This window comes from Pleurodeles waltl, chromosome 8 (genome assembly GCF_031143425.1).
Source record: "Pleurodeles waltl isolate 20211129_DDA chromosome 8, aPleWal1.hap1.20221129, whole genome shotgun sequence".
In the NCBI taxonomy this organism is placed as follows: Eukaryota; Metazoa; Chordata; class Amphibia; order Caudata; family Salamandridae; genus Pleurodeles; species Pleurodeles waltl.
Window position 1 is genome coordinate 1538075705 of NC_090447.1, and position 16710 is coordinate 1538092414.

The 16710-nt window shown below is 51.6% G+C and overlaps 1 protein-coding gene across 1 annotated transcript in view; it reads left to right on the top strand.

Annotated features, from left to right (window-relative positions):
* CASQ2 (calsequestrin 2) overlaps positions 1 to 16710 on the top strand; it is a 116972-nt gene that overhangs the window by 63788 nt on the left and 36474 nt on the right. Inside the window, exon 4 of the mRNA XM_069202980.1 lies at positions 615 to 726. Coding sequence (XP_069059081.1) covers positions 615 to 726 — 112 coding nt within the window. The remainder of the gene's footprint in view (positions 1 to 614; positions 727 to 16710) is intronic.

Genomic DNA, 16710 nt, shown 5'->3' on the forward strand with positions numbered 1-16710 from the left:
ACCTAAGGTAGCGCCCGCCGGCCCAGCGGGAAAGGGGCCTGCAACACTGAAGCCGGCTCCGAATGGAGCCGGCGGTGTTGCAGGTGTGCGACGGGTGCAGTTGCACCCGTCGCGCTTTTCACTGTCTGCTAGGCAGACAGTGAAAAGCAGGCTGGGGCCCTGTTAGGGGGCCCCAGGACACCCGTTCCCACCAGCCTGTTCCTGGCGGTGAAAACCGCCAGAAACAGGCTGGCGGTAAGGGGGTCAGAATCCCCATCGCCATGGAGGATTCGGCCAGCCGGGGGAATTCCGGCGGGAAACCGCCGGACCCGTTTTTCTGACCGCGGCTTTACCGCCGCGGTCAGAATGGGCCAGGAAGCACCGCAAGCCTGTTGGCGGTGCTTCCGTCATTCTTGCCCTGGCGGTCTCGGACCGCCAGGGTCAGAATGACCCCCAAAGTGCTCCCCAGCCCTTGTGATCTAGATCCGTGCTGTATAAGTACCTCCAATAAAATACATAAATAAAAGAACAAGCTTTGGGTCACTAGCACATAGTAGACTGGTAAAGCGTGATAGCGGAGCGATCAAGCACTGATGTCCTTGGTTAACCCACAACTCTACACTCTTGTTTCTCAGCTCATGGAGGATCCCGTGGAGGTCATCAACAGCAAGCTGGAGCTCAAGGCCTTCGAGAACATTGAGGAGGAGATCAAGCTCATCGGTTTCTTCAAGAATGAGGAGTCTGAACGTGAGTCTAACAGCTAAGCATGCATTGCATTCACTCTGCTGAAGCTACTGCTTAATTTGTACCAGTGTTTGCCAGAGCTCGGCACAGCACTTATTGTTTAACACCAGCACATATTAATGGCAGTCTAACACATGGTGGCGCTCTCAGTCTATTTTTTTATTGTTAATGTTAATGTTAATGTTACATAGACTTATAAAGCGCACAAATACCCGGGGGTGTCTTGGCCCTGATCTTTCTGAACCAAAATGACTGAGACCACATTTAAAGGCTAAAAAGCCAAGTTTTTAAGGACTTCCAGAAGGTCAGGAGATTTAGGAAGTCCTTAATTTCCATAGGAAGGGAGTTCAATGCCTTTGTGGCAGACAGCCGGACACTTCTTCTTCTTAAAAAAGCCTATGAGCAGATTGTTTAACAATTCAATATACAATTACATATTAATAATACCAGGGTGCTCGGACGATGCTTACAGCTTCGGGTCACCTAGTACAGTCCAAATTGGCAGAATTGTAGGACTGTCATGGTAAATAGGTGTCGCTGGCACGGGCATTCGGCAGCGCTGGCAAGGATTAGAAGTGGCACGAGCAGCAGTGGCCTCCTGAGAAACACCCTGAGTCATGGCACTTAGGGGGTGATTCTGACCTCGGCGGTAAAATGCCCTTACCGCCGGTCATAAAACCACCATAACACCGCTGCGGCCGCGGTCAACCGCCACGGTCATTCTGACCCACAACGGCCAAACCTCCAAAAATCCGTCCTCCACTGCAGCCCGCCACATCGGCGGGCAGCGATAAACTGGAGATGACCAAACCTCCACCGTCACGCCAACAGAAATACGCCCATGCCATTACGACCCACGAATCCACACGGCGGTCATTCAAACGCGGTATTCCATTGGCGGTACACACCGCCGCGGTCAGAATACACACACATCACCAAAACACAGCCACATTGGACAATTTGAAATACACACACCTGATACACATACACACACCACTCCCACACAATCAACCAACTATAAAACACACACCCACATCACCCACAAACCCCTGCGACCATAATTACTGAGAGAAGGAGAGAGAGACACAGCAGACAATCCATAGCAAGACACACTGAGGCACACTACACCATCACACACACCACATAGTAGCACAAAGGACCACACACCAACATACTCATCATCACATACACCACCCCACACCTCACCCACACCACCCCATGGCACCCCAAAGGCACCCACGCTTTTCGGACCAAGAACTCCGGGTCATGGTGGAGGAAATCCTAAGAGTGGAACCCCAGCTCTTCGGCTCGCAGGTGCAGCACACCAGTATAGCCAGGAAGGCGGAGCTATGGCAGCGGATCGTGGACAGGGTCAACGCGGTGGGACAGCATCCCAGGAATAGGGAGGACATCCGCAAAAGATGGAACGACCTACGGGGGAAGGTCCGATCGATGGTCTCCAGGCACAACATCGCGGTCCAGAAGACTGGCGGCGGACCCCCACCCACCCCTCCCGAATTTACATCGTGGGAGCAAGAGGTCTTGACCATCCTGCATCCTCAGGGCCTCGCTGGAGTAGCCGGAGGAATGGACTCTGGTAAGTCCCATCTCAACTACTATATCCCCCCCACCCCACCAGCATGCCAACCCACACCCCCACCCTCACCCCCAACCCCCCAGCACATATCCTCCCTGACAATGTCTCACCAGCACAACCCACCCATCCCAACACCAACTCCTGCATGCCAACACAAATCATGGGCACCCATCACCTATGCATGACCACTGCACTAACCCCTCCCCCCCACTAAATACCCTCACAACACCTCCCTCAAGGGAATGCCTGCACTGGGGAACAAGGGCACCCATAACACGCATGCTATTGCACACACAGAAACAATAACCAAACTCTCTTACCCCATGCAGGACCCGAACGACAACACACCAGCCAGGAGGGTCCAGAACTGTCCATCCCACCACCGGAACAGGCCCACACTGAGGATAGCAGCTCTGTCGACAGTGAACCTGAGGACCAGCCCGGACCATCGGGGACCTCTGGGCAGTCGGTTCCCCTCAGGCAGCTACAGGCCACACCAGACCCGACCCCCTCTGCCGACACCAGCACAGCTCCCACCCAGCGGGCCCATGCCTCTGTCTCTAGGACAGCTCAATCAGCGGTGTGTCCGCCACTACAGGGCACCCAGGCTAACCCAACACCCCAACAACAACAGGGACCTGGGGGCAGTGGGAGCGGGCACACCGGCCAGGGGACAGAGGCCGGGGGAAACCGGGCAGCTCGGAGGGCTGCTGTGCGACAGGGGGGGGAGGAGAGGCCCAGGGAACCCACTCTCCAAGAGGCCCTCACCACCATCATGGCAGCCTACCACCACTCCCAAGAAACGATGGCGACGGTACTGGCCAGGTTCACTGAGGTCCAGGCACAGCAGGAAGAACGCTACATGGGGTTCAGGGAGGAGCTGAGAATCATCGGGACCGCAATGGGGACCATCGTCCTGGCCCTCCACAGGATAGAGGACGCGTTGTGGGACCATGGTGCACCACACAGGGCCCCTGTCACTAGGCCGGACCAGGAACAGCCTACCACCTCCGCCGGCGCTAGTGGACAGGAGGTCCCAACACCTCGACAGCCCCCCAGAACCCCACCTCCTGCTGAAGAACAACCACCCCGTAAGAGGAGCCTGAGACCAAAGAAAAAGACAGAGTAGGATGTCAAGACCCCCGCCAGCAGGACATACCCCCTGAACTCTTCCCACTGTCCCACATTGCCACCCTGTCCAACCATGAACTGCCTATGCTCCATCCTTCCCCAGGCAAAAGAACAATGCACCTGTGAGACTGAGAACTGGACTCTGCCATGGATATTCCTCCACCCCCACCCATCACCCTTAGAATCACATGTACCGATATCTAGCACTGTAAATAAATCACATTTTGCACAATAATCTGTTTTGAGTCATGCTGTCTTATTAACAAATGTATTACATATTACTGTTCAATTTCTGTTCTGTCAATTAGTCATGACAACATACCAATGTCAATACGCTGTATTTCATGGGTGAACCAAGCAGAAGTCAGGTACTGAGTCAGACAGCACTGAGAAGGGAAGGGAAAGGCAAAAATTACTGAAAAACATCTGTGGGGAACTACAGAAAGTACAGATGCAGGAGGCTAGAAGCAATTGGGAAATGGCGTGGGTGATTCTTACCTGGGTGTCACTGGAAATACTGTTGTATCACTCTATCCCTATTGTCTGTGTCGTCCTCTGAGTCTTCCTCCTCTTCACTCTCCACAGGCTCCACGGCTTCTACAACACCACCATCTGGACCATCCTCCTGCAGGAAAGGCACCTGGCGTCGCAAAGCCAGGTTGTGAAGCATACAGCAGGCCACGATGATATGGCACACCTTCTTGGGTGAGTACATTAGGGATCCACCAGTCATATGCAGGCACCTAAACCTGGCCTTCAGGAGTCCAAAGGTTCGCTCAATCACCCTCCTAGTACGCCCATGGGCCTCATTGTAGCGTTCCTCTGCCCTTGTCCGGGGATTCCTTACTGGGGTCAGTAGCCACGGCAGGTTGGGGTAACCAGAGTCACCTATTAGCCACACACGTTGTCTCTGTAGCTGCTCCATCACATAGGGGATGCTGCTATTTCGCATCACATACGCGTCATGCACTGACCCTGGGAACTTGGCATTTACATGGGAGATGTACTGGTCAGCCAAACAGACCACCTGGACATTCATCAAATGATAATTTTTTCTGTTTCGGAACACCTGCTCATCGTCTTTTGGGGGTACCAAAGCCACATGGGTCCCATCAATGGCACCAATGATGTTGGGGATGTGTCCAAGGGCATAGAAATCACCCTTCACTGTAGGCAAGTCACCCTCCTCGGGGAAAATGATGTAGCTCCGCATGAGTTTCATCAGGGCAGACAACACTCTGCTCAAAATCTTAGAAAACATAGGCTGAGACATTCCAGATGACATGGCCACTGTGGTCTGGAATGACCCACTGGCCAAAAAATGGAGGACTGACAAAACCTGCACCAGAGGGGGAATCCCTGTGGGTTGGCGGATGGGGGACATCAGGGCTGGCTCCAGCTGGGCACACAGTTCATGGATAGTGGCACGGTCAAGTCTGTATCGAAGTATTATATGGCGTTCTTCCATTGTCGACAGGTCCACCAGCGGTCGGTACACGCGAGGATTCCTCCTTCTCATCGCAAGTCCCAGCGGACGGTGCCTAGGAAGGACAACATGGAGCACAGAGTCAGCCAAAACACAGGTACGTACAGACAGCTTGCACAGTTAAAGAATGGCAATGGGTTGAAAGGCGTGTATGTGTGGCAATGCAAGGCCTAGGCCTGTGTGTCGCAGTCAAAATTAAGCCATGTGGGCCCTTGAAATGGCGGCTGCCTGACCTGTGAAGTGGGACAATGGGATGTGAGGTCAATGCGCTGGCGGGGCACACCGTGGTGGTAGGCGGTCGCAGACCGCGGCGCAAAGCCGCATTGGTTAACATTGAAGCCTATGGGTTTCAGGAGCCAATAACGAAGTGCGCCGGCGGTCGCGGTACGCACCGCCGCGGTACGCACCGCCGCGGACGTGACCGCCATTTTCTATCTGCTTAATCACTCGAGACCTGATCATCCACAGGAGAGGACCTATACTGCAAGTGCTGCTGTGACCTCGGTCTGGAAGATACAATGGCTGCTGCGCCTGGGGAAAGGGCCCCTGCCTTCACGTCTGAAGAGTTGGACAAGCTCGTGGATGGGGTCCTCCCCCAGTATGCGCTACTCTACGGTCCTCCAGACCAACAAGTGAGTACACCGGGTGCTAATGGAATGGGCTATGCCTGTGTGGATTGGGGTGGATGTAAGTTGGTGGGGTGGGGGGCGAATGAGGAGTGCAACGCCCGACAGATGAGAGCATGTGCCATATGGCAAAGTGGGGGGGGGGGGGGCAATTACATCTAACATGCAGGTCATTGATGAGTTCCTCCTTTCCACCCTGTACATGTCTAATAGGTCAGCGCCCATCAGAAGATCGACATTTGGCGTGCCATCGCCAAGGAAGTCCGGACCTTGGGGGTCCACAACAGACGGGGCACCCACTGTCGCAAGAGGTGGGAGGACATCCGCCGCGGAACAAGGAAGACCGCAGAAACACTGCTGGGGATGGCCTCCCAACCTAGGAGGGGTGCCAGTCGCACCATGACCCCCCTGATGTCCCGGATCCTGGCGGTGGCCTACCCTGAATTGGATGGGCGCTTTAAGACATCACAGCAGACACAAGGGGGTGAGTATCAGCACATTCTCCTATCTTTCTGCGCAGTGGAGGCGTCTGGGTGGGGGAGGAGGGCTGTGGGTGACATTAGGCCAGGGCGCTTTCTGTAGTGTAGTCCTCTCCCTTAGGCATGGCCCTGTGCCCCCGGCCCCCACCTCGGTAGGGTGACAAGTACAGCCATTGAAGGTCCAGCATCTCCCATGTGCGCGTTTGACGTCTCTTGGCCTGTTGTCTTAGTCAGTAGTACTGAGTAGTGTACCCCGAATGCGCGGCTTAGTGCATTAGGCACCTGTGTCTGTCCTCTCCGCCAACGGTGTTGACATTGCATGCACTCAACCTGGTCTTCTTTTTTCTCCCCCCACCCTTTCTCTTCATCTTCTTGTGCATGTGTGCATTAGCATCATCAGGCGGAGGAGATATGGCATCGGAGCACGAGGGAGCTGCAGGACACAAGGCCCCGGTGGGCCCAGGAACAGACACCAAGGGCACCAGTGATCCGGAGGGCGAGGGGAGCACCACGACGGGGACCGCTGGTGAGAGCAGCGAAAGCGACACGTCCTCGGATGGGAGCTCCCTAGGGGTGGCGGCAACATCCATGCCCCCGCCTCTACAGGTACAGCCGCCACCCAGCGCACCAGCCCCGCCCTCCCAGCAGCCCCTCAGTCTTCGCTCCGTGCCGGTTCGCCCAGGAAGGCGCGCGTCTCCTTCGCCCCAGGCACCTCAGCCCCTGCCCCTGTTGCCCCTGCTGCCCTCAGTGCGGAGCTCATTGACCTGGTAAGGACGCTCATTGTTGGGCAGACGACCCTTTTGAATGCCATCCAGGGTGTGCAAAGGGAGGTGCAACAGCAATGCGTACCTGGAGGGCATTCATTCGGGTCAGGCTGCCCATCAACGAGCGTTCACTGCTCTGGCCTCAGCACTGACGGCAGCCATTGTCCCTGTTTCCAGCCTCCCTCTTCTGACTGCCTCCAGCCTGTCTCTGTCTCCTGTTCCTCAGCCTATCCCATCCACACCATCAGACCAGCCTGCACACACCTCAACACCCAAGAGCAGCTCATCCAAACACAAGCACCACAGATCCCGCAAACACTCACCCGAGCAACACCCAGATGCAGACATGCCAACAGCCACTGCCACCCCTGTGTCCCCCTCCTCCTTGTCTCCCTCCTCCCTCCCTGTGACGTCTACACTCACACCTGCATGCACCCCAACATCAGCCAGTGCTTCCATCACCACCTCACCCTCCAGTACAGTCCACACTCGTGCAGTCACCACCCCCACTGCCATGTACACGTCCCCTGTGTCCTCTCCCACTGTGTCTGTCACCCCCTCTTCCAAGACACACAAACGCAGGCAGCCACCCACCCAACAGCCATCCACCTCACGACAGCCTACAGCACCAGCACCTTCACCCAATGACAGCACACCTGACTCTCCTACAACCACCTCCTCTACCTCCACTTCCATCTCCACTTCTCCTACCCTTTACCTTGGCCCTAAAAAACTTTTCCTGGCTAACCTTAACCTCTTTCCCCCCGATGACCTCCCCCATCCATCTTCAAAGAGTCCCAAGAGCACCGCAGCCACCACCAGCCCAGCTTCGGGTGTCACTGTTGTGCCTGGGTTCTGGAGCCCACCCTTTGCCAGCAGTGACACATCGAGCTGCAGCAAGGACACGTCCAGCCCCCCCCCGGCAAGAGGACCGCGCAAAACCAAGGACCGCCGTGCGAGGACCGACAGGGCTGCCCCCAAGGAGCAATGTGCGGCCACTTCACCACCCACACCATCTGGGGGAGGCAAGGGCCCGAGAGCCCCATCAAAGGAGCGGAAGGGCAGCAGGAGCGCGGAGAAGGTGGACCCCACATGCCACATCCCAGCTGGGAAGGAGGACACTAAGGAGACCAGGAGTCCGTCCCCGAAGGGTCCAGAAACGTCACGGTCCGAGGGCGACTGAGCAGGGAGTCGAGGCCAGGTCTAGCTCCCTTAACCTGCTGGATGAGCACCGCTGAACAGGGCCCGCGGTGCAGGAGAGCACCGCTGAACAGGGCCCGCCGTGGAGAAGAGCACCGCTGAACAGGGCCCGCGGTGCAGAAGAGCACCGCTGAACAGGGCCCCGCCGTGGAGATAGGCACCGCTGAACAGGGCCCGCGGTGGAGAAGAGCACCGCTGAACAGGGCCCCGCCGTGGAGATAGGCACCGCTGAACAGGGCCCGCGGTGGAGAAGAGCACCGCTGAACAGGGCCCCGCCGTGGAGATAGGCACCGCTGAACAGGGCCCACGGTGGAGAAGAGCACCGCTGAACAGGGCCCGCCGTGGAGAAGAGCACCGCTGAACAGGGCCCCGCCGTCTCAAGCACCGCTCCGCTGGGCACCGCCGTCTCAAGCACCGCTCCGCTGGGCCCTTCTTCTCAAGCACCGCTCCGCTGGGCCCCGCCGTCTCAAGCACCGCTCCGCTGGGCCCTTCTTCTCAAGCACCGCTCCGCTGGTCCCCGCCGTCTCAAGCACCGCTCCGCTGGGCCCTTCTTCTCAAGCACCGCTCCGCTGGGCCCTTCTTCTCAAGCACCGCTCCGCTGGGCCCCGCCGTCTCAAGCACCGCTCCGCTGGGCCCCGCCGTCTCAAGCACCGCTCCGCTGGGCCCTTCCTCTCAAGCACCGCTCCGCTGGGCCCTTCTTCTCAAGCACCGCTCCGCTGGGCCCCGCCGTCTCAAGCACCGCTCCGCTGGGCCCCGCCGTCTCAAGCACCGCTCCGCTGGGCCCTTCCTCTCAAGCACCGCTCCGCTGGGCACCGCCGTCGCAAGCACCGTTTATGGTTCACTGTGCCCACCATGCCTCCTCCTTGACCAGTGGAGACTGTCATCCACCTGATGGACTGTGGCTTTGCACTCCCCAGGATGGTCCAGTGGGCAGCCCACCCACTGTAGAGACATTGAGAGACTGTGGCTTTGCACTCCCCAGGATGGCCCAGTGGGCAGCCCACCCACTGTAGAGACATTGAGAGACTGTGGCTTTGCACTCCCCAGGATGGCCCAGTGGGCAGCCCCCCCACTGTAGAGACATTGAGAGACTGTGGCTTTGCACTCCCCAGGATGGCCCAGTGGGCAGCCCACCCACTGTAGAGACATTGAGAGACTGTGGCTTTGCACTCCCCAGGATGGCCCAGTGGGCAGCCCACCCACTGTAGAGACATTGAGAGACTGTGGCTTTGCACTCCCCAGGATGGTCCAGTGGGCAATCCACCCACTGCAGAGACTTGAGAGACTGTGGCTTTGCACTCCCCAGGATGGTCCAGTGGGCATGGTGGCTCCTCGTGGATCTGGCGTCGTGGACTCATGTGGCTGTGGTGCCCCCCCCTTCCCTTCCCCCTGAGGTGCCTGTAGTTTTTACATCTGATGCCCCTGCAGTGTTCTCTCCAAAGGACTCAGGTCTCCTGTGTGGGCTTTGCCCTTGTTTCTCAAGACTTTGGCCCACGGACATTCTGAAATCGTAGGTTGTGCAGGACTTGGTACTTCAGTTATACACTGATGTGTGTGTCATTAGTTTTGTTGTGGATATCTTTCATGGTTGTACGCTAATTTTCTGGAGCTTTTTGGTACATAAATATTTATTCCAAATATGATTATGTCCTAGCATTTTTCAGGGGTGTTTGGGTGGTGTCACTGTGACTTGGTGCGCTGCATTGGTGAGTACATAGTTGGGGGGGGGGTCGCATATGTGTGTGGCCGTAACCTTTCGTCCTCCCCCTCCCGTGTGTCGTAGGTGCAGTACTCACCGTTGTCGTCTGCGCCGGACTTCGTACTCGTGGTAGATGAGAAGGTAGACGAGAGCAGGTAGGATGTTTAATTCGGGTTCCATGCTGTCCTCCTTCCTCCTGGAGTGCGTAGTGGTGAGCGTTTTCCCGTCCGTAGTCTGTTTCCGCCGTGTTTTTATCGGCGGTGCTCCCGCCCCAGAAAAGGTGGCGGATTGGTGAGTTGGAATAGTGTGGGCGGTACATTGTCTGCCGCCTGTCTGTTGGCGGTGACCGCCGCGCTGTTTGTTTGTACCGCCGTGGCGGTCGGAGTGTTAAGGTGGCTGTCAGTGTTGGCGGTTCCCGCCAGGCTCAGAATCCCATTTTTTTTACCGCCAGCCTGTTGGCGGGTTGGCCGCCGCTTTAACACCGACCGCCAGGGTTAGAATCACCCCCTTATTGTTTTACAAATTAAGCACTGGCTGAATCAGAGCCCAGAGCATCAGATACAGCGTCCTAAGGCCCCAAGAACTCTCAATGTAACATAAGTGTATGGAGTACGTAGAAATTCAGAGCCTAGAACCTCATGTTCAGGGGGTGTAGGTGCCATTTCTAAACAGCTTAATCTGCAGAGGATACAGGAGCTCAGAGACCAGAACCTCATGTACACATGATGTGGAACAGTCCATCTCCCCAGGGCAGAACATTGTGTATTGATGATGTAGACGCAGGCGCTGCTCGCAGGAGTGAAAAGGGGCGGGGCGTGGCGGAAGGGAAAAAAAAAACATACCTTTTTGCCGCACCGATGCTCCTCTCCATCTGCTCCTCTATCACAGGCTGCAGGCACAGGCTTCCAGCCTGCCCTGCGGCAAGTCCTAGTCCAAGCTCAGAGCAGCGTCGGGATTGGCTGGGAGCACCCAGCCAGGGCGCTCCCAGGCACACTGGGAGCCAGTGCATGCTCTCTCCAGCCCGGCAACTGTGTTGCTGGGCTGGAGAGAGCCCTGTGCGCATGTGCATTTGGCCAGCCTGAGACGACCAGCTAAACACACATGCGCTAGCAGTCCCCCTCTGACCCTGTTACGCCCGTGGCCCTGCCCCTTTTATAGTAGAAACATAATAAACAGAGTTTATTATGTTTCTACTATAAAAGTTTTGCAGCTGCTGCTGCTGGCGGGGGCGGGGGGAACGCTCTTCCACCACAACGGAGGAGCTGACCCTGTGTAGACGATCAAGCCAAGAACATATGTACAGATGACAAATAAGCTCAGAGCCTGTAAGGTCATGTATGGAGGATGTAGGCGTTCAGAGCCTTACACCTAATCTACACAGAATGAAGGATATCAGAACTTTATGTACTGATGATACAGAAGCTTAGATACTAGAACCAAACATTCACAGGTTTCAAAAACCCACAATTGTGTACAAAGGAAGTGGGATGTTGGAGTCTATAGCATCACAAGATTAGAGACTAGGGCCCATAGTTACGAGGCCATTACTCTGCTGTTGTGTCACTTTTTGTGACGTAGCAGTGACGCAAACCACTAAATCATATCTATGAGGCCACGCAAAGCCACGCTGTATGTTTTTTTATGGCCTCATATATATGGAGTAAGGCAAGGCAGCGCAAATCGCTGCAATGTCTTACTCTGCACTGGAGGGGCATTCGATGGGTGTTTCCATGCAACACCTATGGATTTTGTCGCATCCCCAGATTTACAAGACCATGTTAACCTGAGAACCCGCCAAAACCTTACGCCTCCCTGGAGGGGAGGGAGGGCAAGGAGGAGAAATATCACTAATTCTCCTTGTTTCTTCCTCTTTCTATGTTTGCTGCAGAATACAGCACACATACAAAAAAGGAAACAGCCTCCCAAGATTGTTTTTGTGCAGGAAGATGTCCCTTCTTGCACACAAACAATGCTGCAGGCATCCTTGCAACAAGCAAGGGTGCCTGCGTTGGCTCTAGCCTGCCGAAACTGCGCCGGTGCAGGGGAAAGGACAGGAATGTGCCACATGCCATAGATATGGCACAGTCCTCCCTTTCACTGTGACGCAGCACAACGCGGCGACGCTCTCATAAACCTGCTCCTAGATTCTCATGTTCAATGATGTAGCAACCAAGGATTTCAAGTACAGAGGAGTAGGCCTCAGAGCTCTGACCCTCACATACAGAGAACAAAGGAGTTCAGCGCCTAGAACCTAATGTACAGAGGACTTGGGAGCAGAGAGCCTAGAATACCATGATAAGATAATGTACAGGTTGGGAGCACAGAGCCTAAAACATAGATTCAGAGACCAGAACTTATGCTTAGAAGAATCAAGAGGACAGAACTTAGGGCCACTTTTACAAATATTTGGATTTTCAATTTCCTAATTGCGATTCTTTGCGAATCACAATTAGGGAATCGCAATTCCTAATGTAAGAAACTCCATTGAGTTTCTTATGCGATTCCCGGTGGGTCGCAAATCGGCCTGCCTCATTAATACTACTGAGGTAGGTCGCAATCTGCGACCCACCGGGAATCGCAACACTCACAGGGATGGTGGCCTGCTGGTGTCAGCAGACTACCATGTCTGTGATTGCTTTTAAATAAAGCAATCTTTTTTTTTAAATGCAGCCCGTTTTCCTTAAAGGAAAATAGGCTGCGTTTAAAAAGAAAACAAATAAAACATTTCAGTTTCATTTTTTAAGAGTAGCCAGTGGTACGTGGGACCACTGCTTGTGGGACCACTGTGTGCTCTTCAAAAAACGTTTTCGCTGCCATTCACAAAGGGGAAGTGATCCCTTTGGACCCATTCCCCTTTGCGAATGGGTTAGCACCAGTTTTAAAAGGGTGCAAACTGCGATTGTTTTTGGACCGCATTCGAGGTCACAAAACAATCCTACGTTGGACTGCGACTCGCAATTAGGAAGGGAACGCCCCTTCCTAACTCCGACTTGCAAACCCTTTTTGCGATTCGGTAAATAAATTACCGAATCGCAAAAAATGGGCCTGTGCATTCCAAAATGTTTTTTTCTCGTCGCTAACAGCCCGATTCTGCGAATTGGGCAGTTTGGGACTAGAAAAATGCTTTGTACATGTGGCCCTCAGTGTGCAGAAATTGCAGCCATCTAGGGTTTAAAACATAATATATGGAGAATACATAGATTAAGAGGCTGAAACCTAAACTGATTTTTTTTAAAGTTTGGAGCTGAAAGCTCAGAACCTGATGGACTGCTCACAAGGATATTTAGAAACCAGAACCTCATGTACACATGAAAAAGTAGCACATAGTTCAGATCCTCATATACCAAGCAAGTGCATGTTTAGATACCAGGATCTCTGGTATACATAGAGGAGCTCAGAGCCTAATATACTGAGTATGTATATGTTGATAATCCAGAACTTTATGCACACATGAAGTAAGAGCACAAGGTTCAGATGCTCATACACCAAGCAAGTGAATTTGTATAAACCAGGATCTCAAGTACACATGAAGTAGGAGCTCAGAGCCTGATACACTGAGCATGGATGTATATAACCAACAAGATTGTGTACACATGAAGTAGGAGCTTAGATCCTGATATACCCAGTAAGTGGATGTTTACTATCCAGAACCTCATTTACACATGAAGTAGGAGCTCAGAGTCTAATATATGAAGCATGTGGATGTTTAGAATCCAGAACCACATGTACACATGAAGTAGGAGCTCAGAGCCTATTATACCCAGTAAGTGGATGTTTATAATCCAGAACCTCATGTACACATGAAGTAGGAGCTCCGAGCCTCGTATACTGATAACGTGGATGTTTATAATCCAGAACCACATGTACACATGAAGTAGGAGCTCAGGGCCTGATATGCCCAGTAAGTGTATGCTTATAATCCAGAACCTCGTCTACACATGAAGTAGGAGCTCAGAGTCTGACATACAGAGCATGTGGATGTTTATCATCCAGAACCGCATGTGCATATGAAGTATGAGCTCACAGCCTGATATACCTGGGAAGTGGGCGTTTATAATCCAGAACCTAATGAACACAAGAAATAAGAGTTCAGGGCCTGATATACTGAGCACATGGACATTTATAATCCAGAACATCATGTACACATGAAGTAGGAGCTCAGAGCCTGACATATACCCAGTAACTGGATATTTAAAATCCAGAACATCATGTACACATGAAGTAGGAGTTCAGTGCCTGATCTACTGAGCATGTGGATGTTTATAATACAGAAAACCATGCGTACATGGAATAGGAGCTCAGAGCCTGATATATTGCACATGTGTATGTTTGCAATCCATAACCACATGTGCACATGAAGTAGGAGCTCAGTGCCTGGTATACTGAGCATGTGGATGTTTATAATACAAAACCTCATGTACGAATGTAATAAGACCCCAGAGCCTGATATATTGAACGTGTGTGTTTGTAATCCAGAACCACATGTAAACATGAAGTAGGAGCTCCGAGCCTGATATACCCAGTAAGAGGATGTTTGTAATTCAGAGCCTTGTGTACATGAAGTAGGAGCTCAGAGCCTGATATACCCAGGAAGTGGATGTTTGTAATCCAGAACCTCATATACTCATGAAGTAGGAGCTCAGAGCCTAATATACTGAGCATGTGGATCTTTATAATTCTAAAATTCATGTACGAATGAGTTAAGAGCTCAGAGCCTGATATACTGAGCATGTGGATGTTTATAATCCAGAACCTCATGTACAAATGAAGTAAGAGCTCAGAGTCTGATATACTGAACATGTGTATGTTTATAATCCAGAACCTCATTTACACGTGAAGTAAGAGCTCAGAGTCTGATATACTGAACATGTGTATGTTTATAATCCAGAACCATGTGTACACATGAAGTAGGAGCTCTGAGCCTGATATACCAAGGAAGTGGACCTTTATATTCTAGAACCTCATGTGAACATGAAGTATGAGCTCAGAGCCTGAAATACAGCATAGATTATAAACATGTAGATGTGTATAATCCTCAAACTCATGTATGCAAGAAGTAGGAGCTAAGAACCTGATACACTGAGCACATGGGCATTTATAATCCAGGAGCTCAGAGCTTTATATGCCCAGTGAGTGGATGTTTTTAATCCAGAACCTCATGTACACATGAAGTAGGAGCTCAAATCCTGATATACCCAGGAAGTTGATGTTTATAATCCAGAACCTCATGTACACATGAAGTAGGAGCTAAGCACCTGATATACCCAGGAAGTGGGAGTTTATGATCTAGAACCTCATTAACACATAAAGCAGGAGCTCAGAGCCTGATATACTGAGCATGTGCATATTTATAATGCAGAACCTCATGGACACTTGAAGTAGGAGCTCCGCACCTGATATGCTGAGCATGTGGATGTTTATAATCCAGAACCACATGTACACATTAAGAAGGAGCTCAGGGCCTGATATACCCAGTAAATGGATGTTTATAATCCAGAACCTCATGTACACATGAAGTAGGAGCTCAGAGCCTGATATACTGATCATGTGTATGTTTATAATCCAGTACCTCATGTACACATGAAGTAGGAGGAATTCAGAGCCTGATATACTGAGCATGTGTATTTTTTAATCCAGAACGTCATGTATACATGAAGTAGGAGCTCAGAGCCTTGTATACTGATCATGTGCATGTTTATAATCCAGAACCTCATGTACACATGAAGTAGGAGTCCAGAGCCTGATATACTGAGCGTGTGGATGTTTATAATACAGGTCCCCATGTACACATGAAGTAGGAGCTCAGGGGCTGATATGCCCAGGTAGTGAGCATTTATAATCTAGAACCTCATGTACACATGAAGTAGAGCTCAGCGCCTGATATACTGAGTATGTGTATGTTTATAATCCAGAACTTCATGTACGCATAAAGTAGGAGCTCAGAGCCTGATATACTGAACATGTTTATGTTTATAATGCAGAACCTCATATACACATGAAGTAGGAGCTTAGAGCCTTATATAATGAGCATGTGTATGTTTATAATCCAGAACCTCATGTACACATGAAGTAGGAGCTCAGAGCCTGAGATTTAAGTATGTTTATGTTTATAATGCAGAACCTCGTGTACACATAAAGTAAGAGCTCAGAGCCTGATATACTGAGCATGTGTATGTTTATAATCCAGGACTTCTATTACACAGGAAGTAGGAGCTCAGAGCCTGATATACTGAGCATGGATGTATATAACCAACAAGATTGTGTACACATGAAGTAGGAGCTCAGAGCCTGATATACTGAGCATGTGCATGGATATAATCCAGAACCTCATGTACCCATCAAGTAGGAGCTCAGGACTAATATACTGAGCGTGTGGATGTTTATAATCCAGAACCTCATGTACACATGAAGTAGGAGTCCAGAGCCTGATATACTGAGCATGTGTATTTTTATAATCCAGAACATCATGTATATATGAAGTAGGAGCTCAGAGCCTTATATACTGAGCATTTGCATGTTTAGAATCGATAACCTCATGTACATATGAAGTAGGAGCTCAGGACTAATATACTGAGCGTGTGGATGTTTATAATCCAGAACCTCATGTATATATGAAGTAGGAGCTCAGAGCCTTGTATACTGAGCATTTGCATGTTTAGAATCGATAACCTCATGTACACATGAAGTAGGAGCTCAGGACTAATATACTGAGCATGTGTATGTTTATTATCCAGAACCGCATGTACACATGAAGTAGGAGCTCAGAGCCTTATATACTGAGCATGTGTATGTTTATATTTTAGAACTTCATGTACGAAATAAGTAAGAGCTCAGAGCCTGATATACTGAACATGTGTATGTTTATAACACAGATCCTCATTTACACATGAAGTAGGAGCTCAGAGCCTGATATACTCAAGAGGTGGACATTTATAATCCAGAATCTCATGTACACATGAAGTTGCAGCTCAGAGCCTGATATACTGAGCATGTATATATAGAGAT